We start from the raw sequence: 27451 nt of genomic DNA on the forward strand, positions 1-27451 counted from the left end.
GGGTGAGGTGGCCAAGTGGAGATGGTGTTGATTCTCACTGAACACCTTAGGTTTGTTCCAAACTGTATTAAACCTCATCTAGGTGGGTCTTCCCTCAAACGTTACACCTGCAAACACTGTAAAGTATTAGAACAGTACAAATTTTGAATAATGGTACTTTAAATTTGACATGAGTATTTTGTTGCAGTTAAGGAAGTATAAATAAAACAACCAGTGTTCACACTGAATGAGTCTGCTTAAGTGAATGAGTGAATCGGGTGTTATGCAGCTTTTAGAAATCTCACGTTGTGGGACACCAGAAATGCTCTCTGTATAAGTGTTCACTCATGTGCTTAAGTTCCATAATCACAAGAACATTGTGAGGTTGTTTCTTATAAATAGGTCTCTGACAATAAGTTCACAGAATGTTCAGCCATTGAGTCCCAGCAGACAGCCATACAGAATCAGAGTCAACATTCAGTTCTCAGGTTTCACAGAAAACAACTCATCACTTTGAATGAACAGTTAAGGCATTTGCCAGTTATATCTTAACCCTGGTATAATTCCCCACATTTCTGTGTCCCTGCCATGATATTGCTACACAATTACCAACAGTGGCATAGAACCATACTTATGAACTCAGTCTGTTGGATAGTATTTTTATGGTTTGTGATCTCAGATTAACGGGCAGTGATAAAAGTGTTCCCAGCTTCAGAAGTGTGATAAAATCTAGACATTGGTGTTCATCAGATGAACATTTTGGACTGGGCAGGAAAAGAAACAGATGATATCTTGGATAAATAGACCCAAAGCCTCTGACTAATCAGATTCCAAGGACAATACTCCAGCACTCCAGTACCTAGAACTGTCTCCATGTATTTGTACCACATCTTCCAACAGCTCTAAAGTCAGTAATTCGTGTGATGGCTTTTTTCACCTCAATCTAGCTATGACAACAGGAGGACCACCAGCTGCCGTTTAATCATTCTAACACCTGGCCAGTTTTGTTGGTATCTTCATCTGATGGACTCCATAAGGATTTTCTTTCACATTAAACACCTCTTTGTGATAGTTATAGTCTATCTTGGCCTGAGGGTCAGTCAGTTCTCAGCTGATGGATTCCGCTTGCTGAACTCCGAGAAAAATGTATTCATGAAGTGTTTGGGACAAATTGGCCCCGTCACAGGGGAATGTTTTATTCATTGTAAAACTAAGCGAAAGATAAGAAGGATATTCTATGTATTTTTTTTTTAAGACCCAATCTGTCGGTAATGAATAGGTGCAATGCTGGTTGCCAGATGCACTCACTCATAGAATCTCTCACTCACTCACACATAGAATCGCTCTCCTGATTATATTGTCAACCTGCAAATAATATGAACCATGTGTCTGATTTAACTAACACAGGATCTCCGTGCAGTGGCTAGCTGTAAAACTTCCTATTTCATAGAATGTCATTGCAGGCTGCTGTACCGTCAGTCTTACATAAATCAAACATTCCCTCTGTTGTTCACTTAGGATGCTTGTCTCACAGAAACAATATGGTGGCACATTTTGACAAGTACATCATTCCTGCACTAAGGTAGTTGAAGGATATGAGCTATTATGACAAAACACACCAGGAGTCTTACACGAGACAATAATCCTGGAATATAGTGGTTGCTATGGGAGTTTTCTTGCTTCTATTGTTCCTTGTCATCATTGGATTATTTTCCCGACTGCAAAGTTTGTAACGAAACCTTCCTGTACGAAACCTGTCAAATGTTCATGCCATTTTGTTTTCCTTTGTGATGAAATGTCATTTAGTACAGAATAAATCTCTTGAATTTATAAGTTCCAAACCAATTGCAGAAGTGAAATCTTTTTTTTTGTATGTGATAACACGGTTGTGAGTATTCAAATATATTCCCCCAATGTGTGCAGGTGTGACAGGACAGACGTCATTGATGGTCATTATGCTGATGAGGGTAATTTGAGATTTGCGCGATAATGCATGGTGTTGGAATTGGCTGGAGTCTCGCATGCACAGGCTTCCCACTTGATTGTAATGACAAACATTGCTCTTTTTTCTTTATTTCTGAAAGTCATAATAATTTTCAACATTTTTTCAACATTTTTATGGAGATTCTTAGAACACAAATGAGATTATGAAAATGTTTATCAATACTGACCTTTATGTTGCATTTGATGTAATTTTAGAAATGAACTAAATCATGTATTAATTTGTTATGAATTTTGTTTTTGTTAGACAAATTACAAAAAATATATAATATAGCTCTGTATATTTGTAAAACTTCTCAGATGCTTTGTAGAACATGTGTTACTTGATAGTTTGACTTTAACATTTTGATATCCAGAATATATGTAAATGAACTCTAATATGAAGTAGACAAAATCTAAATTCACACACAGGGTATCTGTTTCCCATGCTGAAGTTAGTTTTGGATGACTTGAGCTACTTCCTGCCCACAGGCTTATTGACATACTGGATTGAAAAACAGAATTAAAACTCTTTTGAAGGGTTTTGTTGTTATCAGGCATACCTAGTTTCTCAGTATTTGTGTACAGTTCTTGATTGCTGTTGTGGGGGTTGAATAAAGGGTACAATTAGGACAAATCTGTCATTCAAATTGTGCAGGGTTTAGTACGTGAACCACAGACTGCTCAGAGGTTTTCATGTTGAGGTAGATTAAAGTGTTCTATACTTTTAGAGAAATAAAGTGCTAAACTTGCACTGTAATTATGTCAAAAGAGCCTGATACATCTGTTGAAAAAACTAGATAGTCTGTATTAGCCAAGTATCCTGTCAAAACCCATCTGCGAAGACAAATGATCAACCACAACTAACGGCTGAAATTGAAATTTGGGTGATTTTGAGAAGAAAAATAAGGTGTTCATTTAACATGAAAACTGGGACCTGAAAGCTGACGGGCAGAAAAGTGTGTCTGTGATTAGTGTTACCAAAATAAAGATAAAGTGTTCGAGTTGAGTGTTAGCTGCTGCAACTGCAATAGAAGTTTAATGGTTTGGAACAGACTGGTGCTGTCTTGCTCCAGACACATGCACCCAAGATGGGGTCATCAGGTTCAATGACAGAACAAGGTCAACATGACTTCCCTTGCTGTTGTCTGTATCACACATTGTCATATTGTATATATGTCTCTATAGGCTTTCTTCATGTTGTCAAACTATCAAAATTATTTTCAAAGTTTAATTTTCAAAATTGTAGAATCAAATCAGTAAAGTGTCTTAACATAAAATCAGACACCACTGAGTTGATATTTTGCCATCTTGGTTGGTTCGTTGTTTCATTAGCAATATCTCAGTTGAATGGTGGTCTGCTTATAATTAAGTCTGGAGTAGACAATCCAGTGATCAACAGTATGAGCATCAATCTACACAATTGGGATAGATGACTTATGTCAACCAAGTCAGTGAGCTTGACCACCTGATGATGTGAGTCGCTTCTCTTTGACTGTGGATTTTGTAGGTGTGTACAACACTGGTGAATAGGAGGCATCTTCCTGTTTCAATGCAGCAGTGTTTCAGCTAGAGTTTGTTTATCTTTAAATAGTGGGGATGTAGGGTTGTTTTCTTCTGGTCTGGCAAATCAGATGTGAGACATTTCATCATTGCAAAGATAATCACCCCAAAATACACAGTCAGTTTTCAGCTGACTTGACAATGTTACATCAGAGAACCGTGGTAATGACGGTGTTATCTGATAGCTAGAGCGGAAGTAAATGCAGAACATTTCATCAGAATTAATGCTATCTAAAGATATGTCAGTTTTGAGTAAGGAGACAAAGGTGGTCTTATTTTCAGGTATATCTGTTTTGTGTTCTTTTAGTCTTGAGAGGCACCCTTTGTATCTGTCCTTCCTGCTATTACAAGACTAGGTGGCCTGGTGGTTAAAGCGTTGGCTTGTCATGCTGAAAACCCAGGATCCTTTCCCAACGTGGGTACAATGTGTGAAGCCCATTTCTGGTGTCCTCTACGATGATATTGCTGGAATATTGTTAAAAACGGTGTAAAGCCACTCACTCACTCACTCACTCACTCACTCACTCACTCACTCGCTCACTCACCAGAAACGCTGTCATCATGCAATATCTTTGTTACTTTACATTGGTAAACAAACTTGCAGAAACCCAAAACACCCTCCTGAATTGCTTCAAGACTGAACAGTGTGATGGAGTATGGGTAAAGGATATCATTCAAGAACAATGGATTCATGAATTTTCTTCATAAAGACTTCGCAAAGAATTCATGAACATTAAGTGAGACATCTTCTTTATGAAACGATGATGTGTCAACAAGCCTGCCAACCCTATCCTGTTGGTCTCCTCCTACAAATAAGGAAGTATTACAGAAGACAAATTCTAACCACAACCTTCACAGGTGTATTGAGGCGGGATAGATTGGAAGTGTTACTGAGTGATGTTCACTAAGAAAGGAGCTATCCGTGGTGATGGAAGCCTGGGATGTAGAGGTATTGTTACAGGTTTTTGTTTTTGAAGTGTGCTTAGGAGTGTGTCAGTTGGGTTTGTACTGTGCTTTGTTTTCCATGGCATATTTCCTGGGACTTATGAAGGTCCGGGTTATAAAAGGCGACTATCCTTGTCTTAAGAGGTGACTAATAGGATCGGGTGGTCAGACTCGCTGACTTGGTTGACACATATCATCGGTTTCCAATTGCTCATATCGTTGCTCATGCTGTTGATCACTGGATTGTCTGGTCCAGTCTCGATTATTTACAGACCACTGCATTATAGCTGGAATATTACTGAGTGCGGCCTAAAACTAAACTCACTCATATTTCCTGGCATCTTACATGAGAGAACAATTCTCTCTCAAATATTGTGACATTTTGCAAATACATGCCAATTCAAGCCAATTGCTCAGCTGAAATAGGTATGTTTATCATCCATGAGAGTCTTAGCATGTTGACCCATTTCCTATTCCTCGTTACCTGATTATTTCTAGTGAGCATTCTCACAAGCCTTCCCGAACACAACAAGAATGTGGAAGGAGATCACCATTCACTATGGTATTGTGTTCTGCTGATCTAGCACTCACTTCCAGCCTTTGGCTATTCTGGTAGCGCTGGGAGGTTTTTATCAAAAGAATGAGCAAGATGTAATGCCTGCACGTGTTGCACTACCAGGGCATGGAAGGTCGTCAAGCTGAGCATGGATGCGTTACATCAAGCTGCATTAGGTGGCTCCCCCTAGTGCCAGAATGGGCAGGGAGGCGAACTTAATTCTGGCCTCCACCCAAAATCTGCACATATCTTGTTTTTCAAATGTGTTCTTTCAAAAACGTTTTGGAAGATACCAGTTTTATGTTTTTGAAAATCTTCTCTATATGGACCTGATGTGTCTTCATTTAACCATATAAGATGATAGTTGTGAGTGTAGGGTATTTGCAACTCTCCCAATATTTTCAAGTACATGACAGGATGTGTGAATGTTGTATTTGCTGTGCTTTATGACAATGATTAAAATCAATAACAGGGTTATAGGATAGTATGAAAGATTGGAGACCTTATACAGTAAATTAATCAAAATTATTGATCTTAATCTCCCAAAGCGTGTTGAGGAAAAAGGGTTTGTAGATATAATCACAGTGTAAAGTTAGGAGGTGGTTTCATATGCAAAAAGTAATTGATTTTCATGCTCAACAATGTTCTGTGTTGTTATTAAGTTTGATCTTATTAACCATTCAAGGAACAATACAAGCTGAAAGGAAAATGTTGTGAAAAGTAACATATAAGTGCTTGGTTGCCCACCATTCTTCAGTGAACATCTCTGTTGATTGAAGTTTGATAGCACAGCAATAGAGATCCAGTTTTTATGTTGGTATATTTGTTTGCAGGCTCCCATCTGTCATGTGTTAAAGGGATTTGATAACAAGGACAAACCACAGTATCTTGTTTCTCAGTTCAGGGAATAATTAACAATATCACATTGCTGTGTTACTGTCCATATCTACTGGTATCACATGGCCATGTGGTGTATTGTTTGGTTTGAATGAGAGAGGTCTTCTTGCATTATATAGTGAACTGCTTTCACTTTCTTGTTTGCAAGGCTTTGTGTACGGATTTATTTTCTAATGTCACGTTTGGATTTATAAGGTGAGATGTATGAGGTGTAGACTTAAAGCATATAGTTTTACTGCCAGTAGATATGAACCTGTATCACATATCTGGAGGGTGAAAAGCTGTGTTTACTCTAGTGGGGAGATTAAGCAACAGAAAGGGAGGGTCACAGTGTTCAAAATTATGAAATTCAAGGTACCATTGTGTCAACTTTGACATTTAGGAGTGATTAGATTCACATACTATGAGATAAGAGGAAATATATACACAGAGAAGCAAATATTGGAACAGGAAATTTCAAGCACTCCTGTAATATTTTCCAGTTTTCATCACTTTGAAATGCTCTTGGAGGCAATCTGAGAATAAATAAAAGAATAATGCTATGATGTGAAGCACACATGAACAAAAATCTACATATACATCTGTATGTTTGAAGTGTGAGAAATGAGGATAGTTCTGTAACCTTTGAGGTTAAATGTTCCTCCAGGGTTTGATGGATCAAGCAATCACTGACATCTTCTACTTTTAACATTAGGTTATGACAGGGACCACTTGACATTAATGCACCATCGCAACCTCTGATACAGATCATGTGGTACTTGCTCTCCCTTCATGTCTCACTGTGTGTGCTGTTCCACTGAGGAGCAGTCGTAGTCATCACTGGGTTGTTGAAGACACTGGGTGAGTGTTTAGCTGTGTTGGATTCTGGTATCAAACACGGACATAGCTGTGGTCTTGGCCTTACAGTCTTCAGTCAGACTGAAGAGGGTATTAGTGGAACAGACTTCCATGACTTTGATACATGACAAAACCTTACAACAAAACCCACCCAGGAATGACTAGAATAGATCATATTTGTTGGAGTCCTCCTGAATGTTGATTGTAGGAACAAAACCTGGTATATTTTGTATATTTATGGTGAAAGTTGGTAGGTTCTGTATATCATCCTTACAGAAGAAAAGCACGATTTCCTAAAGTGTAGGTATGATTTGTATGGCTTGGGGTACTTCTTCCAGTAATAATGATGCTGCATCAGTCTGGAAATGTATTTCTCACGAGGCATAGAATAGGAGATATTTCTGAGTTGTAATGATCAACAGATAAAATTACCACTATCCTCACTGTTGTGTAATGGAGTTGACTCATAGGTTGTCCTTACATAGTACAAAGGCTGATGCTTGAGATGTTTTCATTAACCAGTAAACTGTTAAAATTCTAATTCTAGTTCAAAATCTGCTGTAGAAAAAGTTAAATGCTCATATAAACATTTTGTTTAAAGTCAGAAGAATAAAGAGGGAATAGGACTGTTCTGAAGAAGCTAAATTTGTGATGAGTCAATGAGTGGTAACTTGTCCAAATCAACCAATAAGGCAGACATAGACCCATCCAGTGAGCTGGTTGATTAAGAGTAGTTGTGCTGGTGAATATGTAAGACCGATGTTTGAGTGTGTCCCCCAGGATGAACGCTGTGAGAGCATGTGTTCTTTTGATGTTCCTATGGGGAGACCAGCCCGACCAGGAGGAAACAGTTACTGGTTGAGGGAGATCATAGGACTTAACTGTAGTGGAAAGTGACTTGACAGATGCTTCTGGAAAGCTACACCATGTAAAAACAGGAGTAGCGGCCAAGCACAAACATGTCAGAGATGGTTCAGGAGATACTGCTCTTAAGTGGAGAAGAGGGAGTAAGGGAGGAGATTCAGATTGTGACTAATGTACTGGCTGCTAGTGGATCAGGCTTAGATTGTCACAGTAGCTTCAACAGCTGCATAGTATATATGTGCCGGTATTCGGTGCTAGGCTGGCGAATATACTTAGGTACTACACTACTTTAGATGATGCTGGACTGGTGGATATATTTCAGTATTAAGAATGAAGATTTTATGGATATCAACTTCTTTATGAGAGAACACAACGTTGTGTTCTCTCTCATAAAGAAGTTGATATCCATAAAATCTTCATTCTTAAGTATTTACACTTCTAAATGACATTCAAAGACTTTATTTCAGTATTATCTGGCTATAGATGATGGTGATGTACATCAAAATTATGCCACTGTATATGATGTAGCCTGTCTCACAGTCCTTGAGTCACATTATTTTCCCCACTGTGTAGCCCTTTCTGAAGTGCTTAAGCCCTAAGTGAAGCAAGTTAGATTTCCACAAGTTTTAGATGTCTGGTCTCCCTTGGGCTCCTTTTCAATTTATATGGGTTAGTTTGTTTCTGTGAAAATTGTGTATTTTCTGAGGCTAAACATTAGTCTATAAATGATAGTGGGCTGCCAAATATACTTCAGTATTACTTTGGCTATACATGATGATACACTGGTGCATATGCTGTTGTTTTACTTGGCTATAAATGATGGTGGGCTGTCAGATATTCTTTTATATTACCTATGTATATGATGGTAGGCGGGTGAATACTTCAATATTATTCAAGTGTATGATATACTAGTGAATACAGCCTAATCACACTGGTTTACCTGACAGGTGAATACTTTGATACAAACCTGGAACAGATAATGGTTGTCTGATGAATGTGTCAACGGGCCCCCCGTTTCACAAAGCTCCGGCAAGCCTAAGATCTCATAACTTTCTTGTAGCATCCGTAGCTCCTGTGTAATAGCATAGGAGGTACAATGGCTATGAGAAAACTTATGAGATCCTAGGCTTACAAGACCTTTGTGAAACAGGGACAAGGCTGCTGACTCTTTCAATATAGACTGACTATGGGTACATTGACTTGGGTTACAGAATGTGAGTACTGACATGACCTTGACCAAGGGAGTTGGTGTGTTGCATACTTAGTTCTATGATAAGGGAGGAAACAGAATATGAGCAGGGATTAAACCATGTCATGTTCTTCCTGCTTCAAGATCCCAGTGCTCTAGCTTGAGTAGCTTAAGTAGCCATATTGGATTATTGACAATCATTGCACTCAGTCACACTCTACACTGTGACCTGGAATTCTGGGTAAGGATAGGCTTTCTTCACTCTTCAGTGGTATGGTGGTCTGGTTTGATGACTTGGTTCATGCCACCAAGAGAGAGTGGTTTGTTGTTCGTGATATCGCTCACTGCTTATTCTGGTTGAAACATTGGACTAATGAAAAGAATGGCATCAAACTAGAATAGTTTACTGGAGAATAGTATTGCAAAGAGTTGTACAGTGTCATGTAGTTTGGTAAATGAGGGCATGTTGGTTTTTAAAGACTCCTTCATTACTTCCCCAGCCCTAGATTCCAAGTGGCTTCTTTCAACATGAAAGTATCAGAGTGTGAGTGATGCTGGAGCCAGTGATAGGACTTGTGAGAGAGATATCTCAGATAGCAACAGCTGGCTGTGGCAGGAGGTTTTATACAAGCTCAGTTCCATGAATGAGGTGAACATGAAGATATGTTTGCCAAGTTTGTCAGAGTGTCCCACTGGGTGTGAGTCTGCCGTGGGACCAGTCAGCTAGATTCAGAGAGCTCAAGTTATAAGGTAGAGTTCTAGGGATGGAACATGGAAACTGATGGTAGGGTAAGGGAGATAGACGGAGGGGATTTGTTTGGAGTTGTATTGTCTGGTAGCTAGATAGAGTTTACAGAGGAGTCAATGAGGACCGAGTCTAGGGCAATGAGCGAGCTAGATACTGTGACTTGAATGAAATAGCATCGTCATATGAAACTGTGGACTGGAATGAAATAGCATTGTCATATGAAACTGTGGACTTGAATGAAATAGCATCGTCATATGAAACTGTGGACTTGAACGAAGTATCAGCCTTCTCAGACCTTAATGAAATATGCCCCAGTTTTGTCCAGTCAAACCTAGTGGTTGATGGCATGAATGCCAGGGTGGAGTGGGGACTGTTATATCTTTAACACCAGGAGATTGCCCTATCTGACACCCAACCCACTGACCCATCCAACACAGAAACAGCACTGTGTTCTGCTTGGAGGATGTTGGTGTACATGTCAACGTGTTTAATGAGAGTAGCTTTGACTTTAAATGTTCACCACCCTTTGTCTACAGGATCAGCATGTAATACTCATGTGCCACGCTCACCACAAGAAGTTTCCTATGCTACACCTTGAAAACTGATATACTGTGCCAAAGAATATGCACAGGCTAACAAATGATATCTTAGTACTGTAAGCCATGAGCATATCGTTCAGTACTGAATTAGAAGGGTAAGAGTCTCCCCATCTAATAACATTGGCTCAAACCTCTTGGATTCCTTTGATTTCAAATACTCAGGCTTATAACTGAAGAATATCAAGTAACATTCATTATACATGTATTTTAGAGCAATGGATTAAGTGACACTTGTGTTTGTGAATGATATTTCACTTTAAGATATATATTTGTCAGCCGACTGTAGGAATGGTCTCAGAAGGCAGATTACGCCACGGATGATGTCATGATGATTGTACAGGGATGAGTCTGTTTACAAACAGAAGCAGGTCTAATGTCAAATCTTTGTCCTGTGAGTGTCAAGAGATACAGCTGTCTACACGTACACATGATCTCCCTGCTACAGGGCAGTGCACTAATGAGTGTTTGATCGAGAGTCTTCATCCCAGATTCAGTTTATAGTATTGAATATAGTGTATACATGAGCTGCCTTTCCTCTCAGTGTCTGATCAGCTGTGTGTCTGGTGTGTGATGATTGTTCACAGCTTCAACATTGTTGCAACTTGTAATTGATTGTTCTTTAAGACAACATTATGATGTATGCTTTTTTGCAACAAAATTTAAATTTGGTTATTTTGATGTTACTGTTTATTATTTCTTATGTGTATTTTTTATTTTATGTAAGATAGTGTCTTTTTTATAATGTTATAATGTAATATAATAGTTGATTTCAATTTTCTGTATTGCCTTTAAATTGTAAATTCTTTATTCCAGGCCTGTTGCGTGGATCCACTCCTGGAGGGCCACGAAATGTGGTGTCCCAAATATGTGAAAGTGACGTAGTTCGGCAGATCAAGACAAAACGCCAGTCCACCCCATCGTCCTTCCTCAGTTTCGACACCGTCATGGAGAAGGAGGAAGATAAGGACAACATTGACGCCGATGCAGTTCTTGCCGGTCTTGATGATGCCTTGAAGAATAATGCTGCTGCAGAGAACACGAATGGACACAAGAGTGGAGACGACGGCAATATAGACGAAAGTGAGGAATGGGCAAATGTAAGAAACACTGTTACCTCATCACCTTGCTTTAGGGACGTTATTCTATTTTTATCTCGCTTGATGTATTTTTTACCATTTGGCTGCTCTTATCATGGAAATCCTGGTTTGAAAGTATCTTCTGCAACCAGTAAAGCAACTGATTAGATTGGATGGTGAAGCTCTTTTGGTTGGTTCATGCTTTGTATCATAGATTAATGCTCATTTTGTCAATCACTGTATTGTCTGGTCCGGACATGGTGTAAATATCTTTTTGTTTGTGAAAATGAATTGGGACTGGTCACCAAACTTTATGGCTTATGTTAACACCACACCGATAATCACTGTATTGTCTGGTCCAGATATGAACAGACCTGTGTCATGTAGCTGAAACATTGCTGAGTTAGGCATTAAACAACAGACTATGCCAGTCATGAGAGGTAAGGATTGATGACTTGACTGATATCAAGTCACTGTACTCAGGCACTATGGACCTTTGCTTGGATCAGTTGGCTTGTCTGCTTCTGACTTGACTTTTGTCGAGCTGGTGTTATACAGACATGACAATACAAGAGAGTAGGACTTATATTGCACTCCTATAACATGCATTATGGAGTAGCGTGAGTTATCTCCCCCTTGAAATAATGAGTTTCATGCTGCTTTTAGCAATACATCAGCAACGTCACAGCGGGAACACCATAAATGGGCTTGAGAAATTTTACCCATGTGGATAATTGTACTTGAACCTTCGACTTGACGAGGTACGCTTTAACCGCTAGGCTACCCCACTTCACCCTTAAAATACTTATCATGCCTGGAATTAATTCATACAGAAGCATACATCCAGTCCATGTTTCAAACTGCATAAAACTGGTGTGTTTTTCATTGTGAATTTGACCTAAATAATGAAACTGTGTGCTTTATGTGTGATATATTTATTTAATGTGCCGTTATCTTGTGAGTTAAACTTCAGCTGCAGCAACTTCCTTATGTGTACGAGAAGTGTATGTTTCAACATTTTAAGTGCATTTCATTTTTACTTTCCGTCAGCCCTGTGTAGCAGTTATCCAGGAGAGAGTTTCTAAGTGTGGAAAAATTCAGAAAATATTTTTCATACAAAAGCCATACAGTCAAATTATTGTAGGAGATTGTTTTGATCCAGACTGTGGTTTAGCTTGGGCAAGTGGTTATTACCATTCAGTTTCATGAATTTATGGCGACTACTGACAATTGCACTCTCATACAGCCATTGTTTGAGGGATGCAGCAATTACTCATTGTTATGATTTAAAGCTGACAAGCTTGGGAGTGATCTTAGTATTTAAGGATTGCAATGATTAAGATTTGTGGGTACATTTTCAATCTTCAGATTGCAGCGATTGTGTCAAGTTATGGGGGACGCTTCAGTCTCTACGCAGATTTCACAATATTTGAAGCTCACATGGAGAAACTCCTCTCAGAGAGAGGTACAGCGCAACTATTGGATGAATATCCATGGCAACCTCCTGCTGCATGAGACAAAATGACAGAAATTATTAATCCATGTTGCAGTTTGCATGATAGATAGCCAATGGATGACTGCTATGCACGATAATATTTTTTCTTTTTTCAGAATATATGGCATATTTGATGAACAGTTCCCAATAATGCATTTTTGAATTTCTAGATCTAGCTATCTTTCTTTGTGTGCATAATGAATATGATCTTAGTGTGAATGATATCTCGCATGTGATTGCATATTTAGCAAATTAGTCATGCTGGAATAATGATCTCAGCTGATAGTAATACTGACTGACTCTCTCTGCCTGTCTGTAGTGAAAGGGGGGCAACTCTAACTTTACGAAAATTTGAAGCGTCAATAAAATGCACATTTCCCAAAACTTAGCAATTTCCCCCTTTATGGCGTAAATAAAGAAAAGATTTTAGTTTGACTATAAAATAATGTGTAAGATTTTCATTTATGTGCTAAATTATGTTTGCACATCTTAAAATCATGATGGTTTAATCCTTCGAGATGAAAGTTTTCCTGTCATGTTCAGGAGAAATTGTTGCAAAACTGCAGTAGCAAACTTTCACAAAAGTTTGAGGAAAATGTTGAGCTGAAACAAAACGACCTGTTATGGGTGAATAGACAAATCAGGCATATTGTCCTTTGATTGACAGATTATGTAAATGTTCTGTCTGACATTTCAGAATATCACTTGGGTGTGAAGGACTTGATCGGACTTAGTACCTACTGGAGTGTTAAGTGCAGACATTTACTGGTATCAATCTTTTTCTGGGGGTTCATAAGACTGCCTAGTGCAAGATGTAAGACAGGTTTATAGAAGAGAGGGACACAGCACTAACTCTTTCTCTTGTCTTTCCCTTAATCTCTTGTTTCTTTCCAACATGCTCCCCTCTGTCTTGACCCGCCTTGTGCTGTTCTAGATCGCCGCCACGTTAGCTGAGTTCGGGGTGGGCATGGCTCGAGAGTCTGTGTTTGTTCGCGAGTATGAGGCGGACTTTGCACGGTTATTGGCAGGTACTCACCTTGCGCCCAAATCTCAGAAACGTATGTTCATTACTCCATTTCCATATATCATTATGTGCACGGTTGAAGCATGTTGTCATGGTGGAAGGTGTGTTAACTTTTCTTTTGACTTTTGTCAGTTTTTGTCTCCATGGTGTGTGCAAATTTGAATTTTTTTCTTTTACGTAACACATTAATATAGGGACATATAACTGAGGAATTATCTGTGTGGTTTATATTTTTGTATACAAAAATATATTATGTTATTAAGTAATAATAAAATCATTCACAAGCTAAAACACAAGTGGTAATAAAAAAATATATCTCTCCGGTGAGTATTGTTTATAATGCTCGTTAGATTTTTATTGGTTGTGGGCACAGAAAACCAATTGAGTCATCAGTGTGTTGGAAGTCTGAGATAATGGAAGTATTTTTGTCCATTTTATGTAGAGACAAATTGTGAACCTTATGGATTAAATATTCATAATTTTTTATACGAATTGAAAGGAAGAACTTTAAGTAATCATCCCAAGATACATTTCAGCCAAACAGATTTTCAAAGGTGATTGGTAATGTCAGAATATTATGATCACTATAGTGTGTTGATTTTTCTGTTACTGATCAGTATACAAGCATCATGTTGTCTATTGTCTAGCTAGCCTTTGTGTAGATGCATGTTAGTTTCAGAAGTGAAATTTATCTTCTTCAATGAAGGTTTCTCTTAATATGCTCAGTGTTGTAGTGGGTCGCCATTGTAAACATGCTATAAATCAAAATCAATATCTTTGGAAAACTTCTAAAACTATAAGCATACGAACATGTGTAGAAGAAACGAAGATTGTCAAGGCATTTTTCAATAGTAATGAAAGTATATCCAATTTTTCCACATTAAAATCTTTGGGCAAACACTAAATTTAAGGTTGACTAATTTACATATCTAAAATGTTTTGTACTAATCAAACTGTTTTCCTGTTCCCTGGAATAGTGTCGGATTATGAAGATGAAAGTATGTTTGTACTCTAGTGTCATTTATTTCGATGTTTTCTCGGTTTATTTTCTTCAGTCAATATATGGAAGACCTTTCAAAGGATAACACCAGGACAATATCACAGTAGTGTCAACATGGCCTGTACTTGCTGCATGTCAGAAATTCTTTATCAGACTATGCATTCATTCATTCATTCATCCATTCATTCATTCATTCATTCATTCATTCATTCATTCTGATGTGTCAAATACATATGGGATACCGGTATAATAACCTCAGAATTGAAATTTGCATGTCACACTTGACTGTTTTCTATACCAATCATTTGCTCCATCTTTTGAGAGGTCTTTGTCTGTTTTTTGTGTTCTATGTCATCATGACCTAAGATTTTAGATACCCAGATAGTAGTAAACTTATGTAAAGTTTATTCATATTTATATATTTTAAAATTTCACATTTGTGTGTATAAACAAGAAACATGTGAAAGATACTGTGTAATGTTACAGTCTTCTATGTAATGGAATAATTTGATGTGTGACATGTATTTGTTATATGTGACATGCTGGAAATGTGTGTATTGTCATGTGTGAAATGTGCCATGTTCCAGCCTCCAACAAGATCCAGAGTGTCGGGGAGTGGCTGGAGATGCTGGGCCTTGGACAGTACGAAAACACTCTTGTTGCTAATGGCTTTGATGACACAGACTTCCTTGTGAGTAGTAGTAGTGTAGTAGTGGTAGTAGTAGTAGTACTAGCAGCAGCAGCAGCAGCAGCGGTAGTAGCAGCAGCAGTAGCAGCAGTAGTAGTAGCAGCAGCAGCAGTAGTAGCAGGAGTAGCAGTAGTAGTTGTAGCAATAGTGGTAGTACTAGTAGATGTAGTAGTAGTAGTTGTAGTAATAGCTGTAGTAGTAGTAGCAGCAGCAGTAGTTGTTGTTGTTGTTGTTGTTGTTACAGTTATACATGTATTCTACTAGTAGTAGACCCACCAAGATCTGAGTCAAGCTCGGTTGACACATCCCATTTGTGTAGATTGATGCTCATGCTGTTGATCACTGGATTGTCTGGTCAAAACTCAATTATTTACAAACCTCTGCCATATAGGTGGAATATTGTTGAGTAGTTGAGTAGTAGTAGTAGCAACAACAGCGAAAAGAATAGTTTCCCCAGTGGTGTGTGGTAATGTGTTACTGTGCACTGGAGTTGGAAGAGTTGTGTTTGTACAAACAAGCCTTGGTATTCCAGGGAGGCAATGTCATGGAGGAGCAGGACCTCGAGAGCATCAGCATCACAGACAGGGAGCATCGGACCAAACTACTGAAGGCTGCCATTTCCTTACCTAAACTAGAACCAATAGGTAGGTCGCTCAGAGGTAAGATCATCAACCTGGCTTTTGTATCACTGCAGGCCCATGACAATCTGGGTTCAAACTGATCTTCACTTACCCATGCTTGTCGTAAGAGGCGAGTCATGGAATTGGTGATCAGGTTTACGGATTTGGTTGACACGTCATCTTATCACAGTTGCAAAGAATGATGCTCATGATGTTGATCACTGGATTGTGGTGGCAGTTGTTGATATGGTCACACTCTCAAACTCTAGTTTTATAGTGTGTTGTCAAACTTTAGTTTGCCATGTGAAGGCCAGTTAAAACTAAACTCACTGTAAGCATGAATCTTGCCTCATGTATACATATGTTTTGCAGTCAGTGTGTAAAATCAGGATGAAGTATCATGTTGTATTGATTAATATGTGATTGAATCCATTGTTCATTTATGTTTGAAGATATCAGAGGTCAGGTTTATGCCACCTGGCATAGTGTTTATAGGTCTATCAACTGTAACAAGGTTTAAACTGAGTAACACATGAACAAATGGAGATAACTCCTCCTAACTTGTCAAACATATAGATGTTTGGCGGTAGAGGTCATGAATGGATCTATTCACTTCTGCTTAATTCTAAACTCTCTATTTCAGATCAAGCCAAGCTTCCCCCTTCAGTTGAAGAATGGCTGAAGTCTCTGCGATTGGAACAGTACTTAGATACGTTTAATAACCATAGATATGACACCATGGAGCGTGTTGTTAAACTGTGGGAGTTAGAGTTAACAAGTGTAAGTATGACGTCATGTGGGGATTTTACGTATGCATCAGTACCTTCACAACCATGCGATATAACCAAGTGTATTCATTGCTGACTCTGTTGGGATCTTCTGATTTAAAGACACTTCTCCAGTATATAAAGTATTCTTTAAAACTTGGGGAACTGGAAATCTGGTCAAAGGAGATTTCGGGACATGGAGGTCAGATTTATACATGGTATGGGTTCTCAAAACTTGCACATGACATTAGTCACTGGATTGTCAGATCAATGCCAAGTAACTCTGTGTGCCTATAGTCGCCTAGAGTTGTATGACTGATGTTACATCTTGCTGCTTGAGACTGACATTCAGTGATAGAGAGAAAAACAAAGTGCCTTTGAGCAGATGAGCTCTGAGGGTGCGGGGTCAAATCCCGGATGGGCTTCAACCAAAAAAAGTACTAGAATTTGTACTTTACTAAGACAATGAAATCCAAAATATGACGTAGTTTGCATTTGAGCACTTTCTAAAATGGCATTGTGTAATCAATGCATATTGGTGCCATACAAATGTTTACAGTGTATGAAATAAGACCCATCTGTCGACTGCCCAAGACAAGCATAATGTCTGATGGACGATCTGAATTTACAACACGTCAAGGTCCGGGGTAGAATTGGCCTTCACCAACCCATGTTTGCCATAAAAGCTGACTCTGCTTGTTGTAAGATTTGAGTGCGGCGTAAAACTAAACTCATTCACTCACTCACTCTAAATTTATAACTAGCAAGCCCAATGGTAAACTTAACTCAGTATTATTCGTTAGACGACTATACTGAGCCTAACAAACCCTAGTAGAAGGTTGTGTCATTTACAGTCCAGTCGTCAGAGTAGAGTAATAGAGTGATGGATTGCTGTACAATATACAAGCAATGAACTGATCAGACACATGACGTGAAGTTGTCTCAGAACAACCTAAATCTTATATTACATTCATCAACATGACCAACTGTGAGTTCAGAGGGAGACAAGATGATCATACATGTGCCTGCAATTTAAAGTACTATAATTGTGTCTGGAATATATAATAAATAATGTTGTTTGTTCCAGGTATTAGATATAACATCTATAGGGCATAGGAAACGAATACTAGCATCATTAGGAGACCGACCTGCTCCAGAGCGGATCAACTCAACCAGTAGTCCTGTAAGTTCCTTCTCCTTGCTGTTCTGTGCCTTCAAAGCAGCTATCTTGTTTATCTGACTTCTAAATAGGAGCACATAACTCCTACCCTGAAGGTGCTTTCATAGTTTCCTGTACAGCAAATTCTGATAATCTTCACAGCATGGAAAGATCTTCCCCTTGACCTTCAATCTTCTTGAATGTTCCACTTTGATCGAGGCACTGACCTTGTAGAAGTGCAATACAAATTGACTATTGTAATTGACATGGATGGTCTGAACAACAAATTGGCTGATCACAATTTAGAATCATGAAGCTCAGTAAATGGTCACATTCCAGAGAACTCACACAAAGTGAAAGGATGTTTAATACACCTATTGGGCATGCCTATTATTCTACTAGTTTAAAACATTGTTTCTCCTTGGTAGACATTTTTTCCAGTGACCTAAGTAGACCTGGTAGACATTTTTTCCAGTGACCTAAGTAGACCTGGTAGACATTTTTTCCAGTGACCTAAGCATCTCCCCAAGTGCCATGACATTGCTTCCAATGAGTCATGTCTTTATATTCACTGGTGGACTCTCTGTTCCAGAATATCATCAAGAAGACCTTGACACAAGGTGTGGAGGTCATATCTCCGTTTGATCACATTGATCTCTATAAAGACTATACAGGCGTCAAGTCAACCGCAGTTGACGACCCAGAGGTGCCAGAACCTTCCCAGAATCCATTGCTCATGTTCGGAACTGGCAATGACGGTCTCAGTCAAGTAAGGAATAGTTTTTCATGTGTTCTACAGGTCCCCCAGTCACTTACCAACAGACCCCTTGAAGATCTTGGTTACACTTGATCTCTAGCACCCTATGCTTGTTCACAGAGGTGCTTTGTAGCATCATGTAGGAGGCTTGTTGACTTGGTCAAGGCAAGGCATTGTTTCCCAATCGTGTGGGTTGATGTTCATACTGTTCACAAGCAGCCATGATATAGCAGAAGTGTTCCTGATTATGATGTTCCTCCAGAAAGAAATGTTCCTTGCCTATGACTCAAACATGGCCTTGTAGCAATAACTTGTCTTGCCCGGGACAGAAAACTATTGTAATGAGTGAAGTGGGTAAACTGATAAAAATTATGAAGTATGAGCTAGCTGACAAATTTAAGCTTAATATCTTGCATGTTTATGTAGTAGGACTATCTAGCATATGGGAATGTATCCTTTCAATGATCAGGTGCCTGTTTCACAAAATGATCACAGAGCTGAAATGACCCAAGCTTTAACATAGACTGTTGTAGTGCTATGATTGTTCTGTGAAATGGGTCCCGGGTTACTGGTGAAGACCCAGGTTAGAATTAGCTTTCAGATACACATGCTTGTCCACTAATATGATTGGATGGTGATGCTACAGAGTTGGCTGATGGTTATCATCGTATGACAATTGCGTAGATCAGTGATCTTGATGTCAATCACTGGGTTGACTAGTCCAGACTTGATTAATGACAGACTGGGATAGTTTGAATATTGCTCAAGCCTTAAACAGTGAAACAAAACTAATGATGAGGTACCTGTGTGTGTATGTTCCAGGGCCAGCATATCCGTGACAGCACAATACATATCCGCCCACCCCATCTGGCCCACACAACAGGGTCAGTCCGACAGTGGCGCCACCGCCCGGAAATCCTCATCAAGGGGTGCTGCAACTACACTGCTCAGGTGAGTATCAACAAGACTGCATCAGTTGAGCTAAGGTCACCTTTCAAGCCTACAAATCTATTACAAACGGTTGGTGTAGAGAAAATCTGTCAGTCTACACTAAAACTATATCTTCATTAAGTGAGGCATGACCTCTTGATATATAGCATAACATAGTATTGACATTGCTTGCTGGGATTCGAACCACAGACCTGTTTGGACCCCTTGTCCACTCAACCAAAGGTGGTTATCACATCAGCACCTCACAAGGTGAGGATGTCGTCTGTGTGAGAATTCCTCAATTTGCTCCAATAAGAAATGGTATTTATTGTATCAGGGCTCCTGATAAGGGCCATGTTGGCATATGTTTCGATAAAAAGTATGCATTATATGGCAGGAAATAATTTGGAAAATGTAGCAGATATGCATCACGGCAATGGTGCACGGCCTTTGAATCATTTGTACATACTCCTGATGTTGAAAAATGATGTAGAGCCCTGTGTTCCATTGTTCAAAACAACCTTAGCTAAGATCAACCTTAAACACTAAGGTTAGAGTTACGATCACCCTAAGAACAAGATACGCCCGTTGCACAAAACAGCATCATACTCAAACCTTAACCTTAACTAAGGGTGAACTCTTCAGTGCAGGAGTAATGGAAGCGTCCCTAGTTACCACGTGAATTCAGCATGTCTAGTTGACTCTTTCTGTCTCTGTACACTCTCTTGCTTCCTCAAACTTTTCTCAATCTTGTTGTATAAAATAAAAGCAGCTACCATATTCCCTTCATTCCTACTCTATGGTTGCGTTGGATTAATTAATTGTCAACTTTAACTTAAGGTTAACCTCAGTTGAGGTTGTTTCATGCAATGGGAGGCTAACCTTAGTAAAGGTCTAAGGTTGTAATCTTAGAGATAAGGTTCTTTTGAACAACAGAGCTCTGGTTGATAATCCAACTGCCACTTGTAGGGGTAAAGGGTCCTACTTTCCCTTGAGAAATACTGCTTGTATTAAGTAGGTGGGTAGTTGTGTTGTAGTTGTTTATTTTGAATAATGATGCCATCTTGTTTTTGTAGTACCTTGGGTCCACACTGGTGAAGGAGCTTAATGGTCCAGAATCCACGCAAGAGGGCATCTCAAAACTGAAGGTATTGTCATCAGATTGTCACCATTGTCATATCATATCATACAACAAGCACAGTGTAGCAAGTTCTGTTGCCATTAGCTGCAATTTGTTGGGTGTATGTGACGATGAATTTAACTATTTATACTTGCAAGTGTACCTGGAGGACCTGTGACAGGGACATGCTAATGACGAAAATCTTGGTGGAGTAACATGATTCTTGTTAATGAAGAGGTCTGGGAGAGAGAGAATTTTAGATATTTAGGAATGGAGTTATCTCCCTTAGGTTATAAGCGAGAGAAAAATCACCTCATTCATGGAGGAAGATGTATTATACTACTTAAAGAACTGCTTTCAGAGATGTTGAAATATTTTTTAGCAAAATTTTACGAGTCACTTTTCTTTCACCAGCAAAGACTACGGCGAAAACTCCAGGTTTGTTTCGGTGTAATACCATGCTTTCGATGTCCTCTGTTCATGAGTGTGAAATTGATTATTTTTTATTTGGCTGTTTTAAGTTTCGCTTTGATTATTTCCCTGTTTGAACTTCACTTTTGTTGTTTTAGTTTTATGATTGTCAACACATAATTTGCAAGTGGCATTCATCCGCATGATTCGTTGATCCTGCACGATCCTTAACTTCAGTGTTTATTTTTCAAATAGTGTTAATGTGATCATGTGACCTTTGGCCAGCCAATGAATTCAGTCACCCACAATTCTCTATTACTGGTTTGCCATTACTAAATGCATGACTTCCTCATTCATAGGTCCATTATGAAATGCATTTGAAAGATATTTCCCACATTCAGTACATGAAACAGTTACTAACAGACTAGAACCATGAACGGATAACAGCATTCAAACTATTATTGTTTCTAACAGATTGTCAATTTTGAGATGAATTAGCCCCTGTTTATTGTTGTTTGCATGACTGACTGCGACTGTATCCCAGTCTCAAAATGTCTTCACATGTTGTCATGGGGAAACAGGAGAACGATATAGTTAGATAGAGCAGTTAGAGAATTGGTTCCAGTCAATCAACTCAATCAAATATCTTCAAAAAGTCAGAGTGACATGATGTTGTGCATGTTTGAATTTGTACGAATTCCACACATAAATTACTTGCATAAATTACCTTTGAATCTTGAAAATGGACAGTATGTTTGTTAGAGGGTTGTATTAGCGAAATGTGCAGTGCAGAGCATGTCTGGTCTTGGATGTGTGACCACAAGGGAAGACTGTCTGTCACGATGGTGCTAAGCAGTGCTGAGCATGTCTGGTCTTGTGTGTGTGATTACCAAGGAAGACTGTCTGTCACGATGGTACTAAGCAGTGCTGAGCATGTCTGGTCTTGGATGTGTGACCACAAGGGAACACTGTCTGTGTCATGATGGTGCAAGCAGTGCTGAGCATGTCTGGTCTTGTGTGTGTCACTACCAATGAAGACTGTCTGTGTCATGATGGTACTAAGCAGTGCTGAGCATGTCTGGTCTTGTGTGTGTGACTGTGAGGGAAGTCTGTGTTATGTTGTTGCTAAACAGTTCTGAGCATGTCTGGTCTTGTATGTGTGACTGTGAAGGAAGACTGTCTGTGTCATGATGGTGCTAAACAGTTCTGAGCATGTCTGGTCTTGGATGTGTGACTGTGAAGGAAGACTATCTGTGTCATGATGGTGCTAAACAGTTCTGAGCATGTCTGGTCTTGGATGTGTGACTGTGAAGGAAGACTATCTGTGTCATGATGGTGCTAAACAGTTCTGAGCATGTCTGGTCTTGGATGTGTGACTGTGAAGGAAGACTATCTGTGTCATGATGGTGCTAAACAGTTCTGAGAATGTGTTGTCTGTGTTGGAATTGTGTGGACTTCAAAATATTTTTATGTTACTCAGACAGGTGACGATTGGCACAGATTTTCAAGCAAGTTCTTATCAATGTCACATGCAGCTGTAATATTTTTTTCTTTTTATTATTTTTTTTAAGACTGTAATATTGCTGACTGGCTCTCTTCAGTCCACTGCGTTACTCTCTCATGTTTGTTTTATGCTCTGTATTAGCAATTTTAACACTGAGAGAAACACAATCATTTCATTTATGCAGTGTGCTTTTTCAGAGGCCATAATACTAGAAATCTGTTTATTTTGATAGAGTCATTGGTTCAGAAATAAAGAAATGAGAGATTTAGTACAGCACCAGTGAACACCTTTTGTCTGATGAAGTCATGCAAATAAAATTTCAAGATCATTATTTACTGTTTTGATGATAATGATATTCATTACCTTTTTTATTCAAATACATTACTTGAATTCCTGGTATGTATTTTTGAACCAAATTGATTCCAAATAGACAGCTGATCTGGAACACTGAGTGGAAGGTTTGTGTTCTTTTAGGATTGAACAGCATTTGTGTAAGCTATACAGTGACTGCTCATTTGTTCTTTGAATATTGACAAAACACAATTTCAAATTTGAGTGTTCAACTTCCACAGGTCATGGCACGATACTGCAAAAAATTTGTAGATGAATATTTGGAGGTAATGTTGCATAATTTTGAACCCATTCATTTATTTCCATAACACATGGTGAGAGTTGGTTTTGGTTTGGAACATTTTGATTCGTTGCATGCATCATACTGTGTTTTAGTTTGAAAATATCAAGTTGTTTTCAATACATACAGTGGCATGTTTACATGATCTGAGAAAATCAAAACTGCAAATATACTATATGAACTGAAAGATCAATTTCGAAACATAAAATGTTGCATATAAAGCCAGAACAGTTTTGTTTCTTGTTTTACAAATTTTTGTCCTCAGAAAAGCTGAAGGCAGGAGGGTAAAAATAAAAATATACATCAATAGTCACAGTAATATCCTTTTTGAATGCACAATTTATTTTGCTTTTTACAAATTAGGAAGTGTATACAGGGGAAAACAAACAATCTAAAAAGATTTCTTGCACATTTACATTATTGGACAATAGAAATAAAAAATATATTTTTAGAGTGGGAAAATTAATTTTTTCTTTTATTCCTGAAACAATTTGACTGACAGATCCATAAAACAAGAAATAAAACTGCCCTCGCCTAAATATATAAATCACAGTTCAGAATAATGTGTTTCAAACTGTTTGTATTTTTATTACCTTTTGGAATATAATTGTCCCTTGATAATGATTGTATGACTATATAAGAAACATCCTCTAATTAAAGGTCAGTTGGTGGAAGAATTTGAAAGAGCAATAAGAAAAGATCTCCATATTGTGAACTGGCTCTTATTTCATGTAAACATGCAGACTGTATCATTTTGGTTCTTGTTGAGATTTGTAGCGAGTGAACAGGTGACAAGAACGGGTGTGCAGATACAGTGGGTTTTTTATACAATAAGTCAGCATTGGTCAGACATATATTCTTGATGAAGGTATTAACTGATATTTATTAACGTGTGATGGTGTTTTTACCTGTGGAAATAATGGATTTTGTTTTCATGATAATTGATGTACTAACATTAATCGTGGAATTGGTACAAGTCATTGAGTCAGTTGTATTTATACAGTACAAGGGAAGTGCCATGCATTCCTACATGTACATACATTACCAGGCATATATTTTCAAAGCTCTTAAAGCACTAAGATAGTTGTAAGTGTCATACATTAACTTACAACTATCCCAGCAATAAGGGAGCTTTGAAAATCTAGACCCAGTTCCATAACATAGGCATATTCAGAGAGATGATGCAGGTGTGCATACTGAGATTCACTGTTGTCAGCCAGTGAAATATTATAGTCAATATTTCCTTAGTGCGGAGCTGTGTATCAGTAAAAGTCTTAGTGCTAAGATCACTTTGTGGAACTGTGCGGAGCTGTGGATCAGTAAAAGGTTTAGTGCTAAGGTCGCTTTATGGAAGTGTGCGGAGCTGTGTATCAGTAAAAGTCTTAGTGCTAAGATCACTTTGTGGAAGTGTGTGGAGCTGTGTATCAGTAAAAGTCTTAGTGCTAAGGTCGCTTTATGGGAGTGTGCGGAGCTGTGGATCAGTAAAAGTCTTAGTGCTAAGGTCACTTTGTAGAACGGTGTAGAGCTGTGTATCAGTAAAAGTGTTAGTGCTAAGGTCACTTTGTGGAAGTGTGCTGAGCTGTGGATCAGTAAAAGGTTTAGTGCTAAGGTCACTTTGTTGAACGATGCAGAGCTGTGTATCAATAAGAGTCTTAGTGCTAAGATCACTTTGTAGAATGGTGCGGAGCTGTGTATCAGTAAAAGTCATAGTGCTAAGGTAACTTTGTGGAAGTGTGTGGAGCTGTGTATCAGTAAAAGTCTTAGTGCTAAGATCACTTTGTGGAAGTGTGCGGAGCTGTGTATCAGTAAAAGTCTTAGTGCTAAGGTAACTTTGTGGAAGTGTGTGGAGCTGTGTATCAGTAAAAGTCTTAGTGCTAAGGTCACTTTGTTGAACGATGCAGAGCTGTGTATCAGTAAAAGTCTTAGTGCTAAGATCACTTTGTTGAGCGATGCAGAGCTGTGTATCAGTAAAAGTCTTAGTGCTAAGGTCACTTTGTGGAAGTGTGTGGAGCTGTGTATCAGTAAAAGTCTTAGTGCTAAGGTCACTTTGTGGAAGTGTGTGGAGCTGTGTATCAGTAAAAGTCTTAGTGCTAAGATCACTTTGTAGAATGGTGTGGAGCTGTGTATCAGTAAAAGTCTTAGTGCTAAGATCACTTTGTGGAAGTGTGTGGAGCTGTGTATCAGTAAAAGTCTTAGTGCTAAGGTCACTTTGTGAAAGTGTGTAGAGCTGTGTATCAGTAAAAGTCTTAGTGCTAAGATCACTTTGTAGAACGGTGTGGAGCTGTGTATCAGTAAAAGTCTTAGTGCTATGATCACTTTGTAGAATGGTGTGGAGCTGTGTATCAGTAAAAGTCTTAGTGCTAAGATCACTTTGTTGAACAATGCAGAGCTGTCTATCAGTAAAAGTCTTAGTGCTAAGATCACTTTGTAGAATGGTGTGGAGCTGTGTATCAGTAAAAGTCTTAGTGCTAAGATCACTTTGTAGAACGGTGTGGAGCTGTGTATCAGTAAAAGTCATAGTGCTAAGATCACTTTGTAGAATGGTGTGGAGCTGTGTATCAGTAAAAGTCTTAGTGCTATGATCACTTTGTAGAATGGTGTGGAGCTGTGTATCAGTAAAAGTCTTAGTGCTAAGGTCACTTTGTGGAAGTGTGTAGAGCTGTGTATCAGTAAAAGTCTTAGTGCTAAGGTCACTTTGTGAAAGTGTGTGGAGCTGTGTATCAGTAAAAGTCTTAGTGCTAAGATCACTTTGTGGAACTGTGTGGAGCTGTGTATCAGTAAAAGTCTTAGTTCCACTGTGTCATCTTAGCCCTGCAACTGTTATAAGCCTATGTTGAGTGATATGGTCACAACAGTTTCAGCGTTAAGATGATTTTTTGGAGCAGGGCAAAGGTGTTAACGCTAAGATTAGTTTGTGACGTGTTTAATGTGTTAACCATCAAGTGATCTCCATGTTCATGACTGTACTCATCCAGTTTGAGTGGGCATCTGATCATAAATTGCTTGAGGGAAGTTGACCTGTATCATGATGTAGTTCTGTAAAGAGAGGAAAGAACTGATTGACATTTTCACATGGTAGTGAATGAAAATACGTGTTTAAAAAACAAAACTCTTTTTTACTTAAAACAGTAATAAATGCAAACTTGATCTCATCACTATATGTCTGGAACAATACTGAAGTGATGTAAAGCCCCAACTCAAGTCATGATCATATGGCCCCAACCGTGGTGGTTAAAGCTTTGGCTCATCACGCCAGCAGCTCACGTTGATTCCCCACATGGTACAATGTGTGAAGTCCAGTCTGGTGTCCCACACAGTGATATTGTTGGAATATTGCCAAAAGCCGCATAAAACCATACTCGCTCACTTATGGTTGGTAAGTACAAGAGTACAGGATCTGCAGCAGTGAGAAATTTGTGATTCCAAATATAACATGTTACATTTGACCACTTTCCGAAAGGCAGTGTGCATTCATAGCTTACTGTTGGGCAGTCTACACACATCAGATGAGTTCACCAAGTTCCAGACTACCAGTTGTCTGACTTCCATATTTGTGGAAGCTGCAGTTGCTGAGAGGGTTAGATGTCTGTGTGCTGGCCATTAGGTGCCTGCCTTGGAGAGAGTGGAGTCGAATCTTTAATGGGAATCAAGCCAAAACATACTAAAGTCTGACCAAGAGTGTGCAATCCCAAATGTAACATGTGTTGCCTTGTCACACTAATGACTTGGTTTGATTCTGGCAGAAATACAGTGCTGCATAAATCCTGTATGCATTGTGTTCGTGACTGTGGTACAGGTAGAATGTGGCATGTGTTGAGTAATCCAACCTGGCTCTTCCTATGCACACAATGTGTGAAGCCCATTTCTGGTGTCCTTCACCATCATGTTCCAAGAATATTGCTAAAAGTGGCGTAAAACCATACTCACTCACTCACTCACTCACTCACTCACTCACTCACTCACTCACTCACTCACTCACTCACTCACTCACTCACTCACTCACTCACTCACTCACTCACTCACTCACTCTGTGCCACACCAGAAACACCATATGCTCTGATACTTATGCATCAGCTGTCTCCACAATTGTCCTTTGAAGAACGTTATCATTA

The 27451-nt window shown here is 38.8% G+C and overlaps 1 protein-coding gene across 2 annotated transcripts in view; it reads left to right on the forward strand.

Moving 5' to 3' along the window:
- LOC137261298 (ankyrin repeat and SAM domain-containing protein 1A-like) overlaps window positions 1-27451 on the forward strand; it is a 166213-nt gene that overhangs the window by 102703 nt on the left and 36059 nt on the right. The window contains exons 13-22 of one of the 2 annotated variants that reach the window (XM_067799022.1): window positions 10971-11254; window positions 12602-12698; window positions 15340-15443; window positions 15973-16099; window positions 16704-16840; window positions 17915-18010; window positions 18579-18755; window positions 19566-19694; window positions 20750-20821; window positions 21208-21231. In XM_067799022.1, the coding sequence (XP_067655123.1) occupies window positions 10971-11254; window positions 12602-12698; window positions 15340-15443; window positions 15973-16099; window positions 16704-16840; window positions 17915-18010; window positions 18579-18755; window positions 19566-19694; window positions 20750-20821; window positions 21208-21231 (1247 nt within the window). Of the gene's footprint in view, window positions 1-10970; window positions 11255-12601; window positions 12699-13662; window positions 13787-15339; window positions 15444-15972; window positions 16100-16703; window positions 16841-17914; window positions 18011-18578; window positions 18756-19565; window positions 19695-20749; window positions 20822-21207; window positions 21232-27451 lie in introns of both variants that reach the window. The other variant, XM_067799021.1, reaches the window with a different exon arrangement.

The sequence above is a fragment of the Haliotis asinina genome, chromosome 14 (genome assembly GCF_037392515.1).
Source record: "Haliotis asinina isolate JCU_RB_2024 chromosome 14, JCU_Hal_asi_v2, whole genome shotgun sequence".
Lineage (NCBI taxonomy): Eukaryota > Metazoa > Mollusca > Gastropoda > Lepetellida > Haliotidae > Haliotis > Haliotis asinina.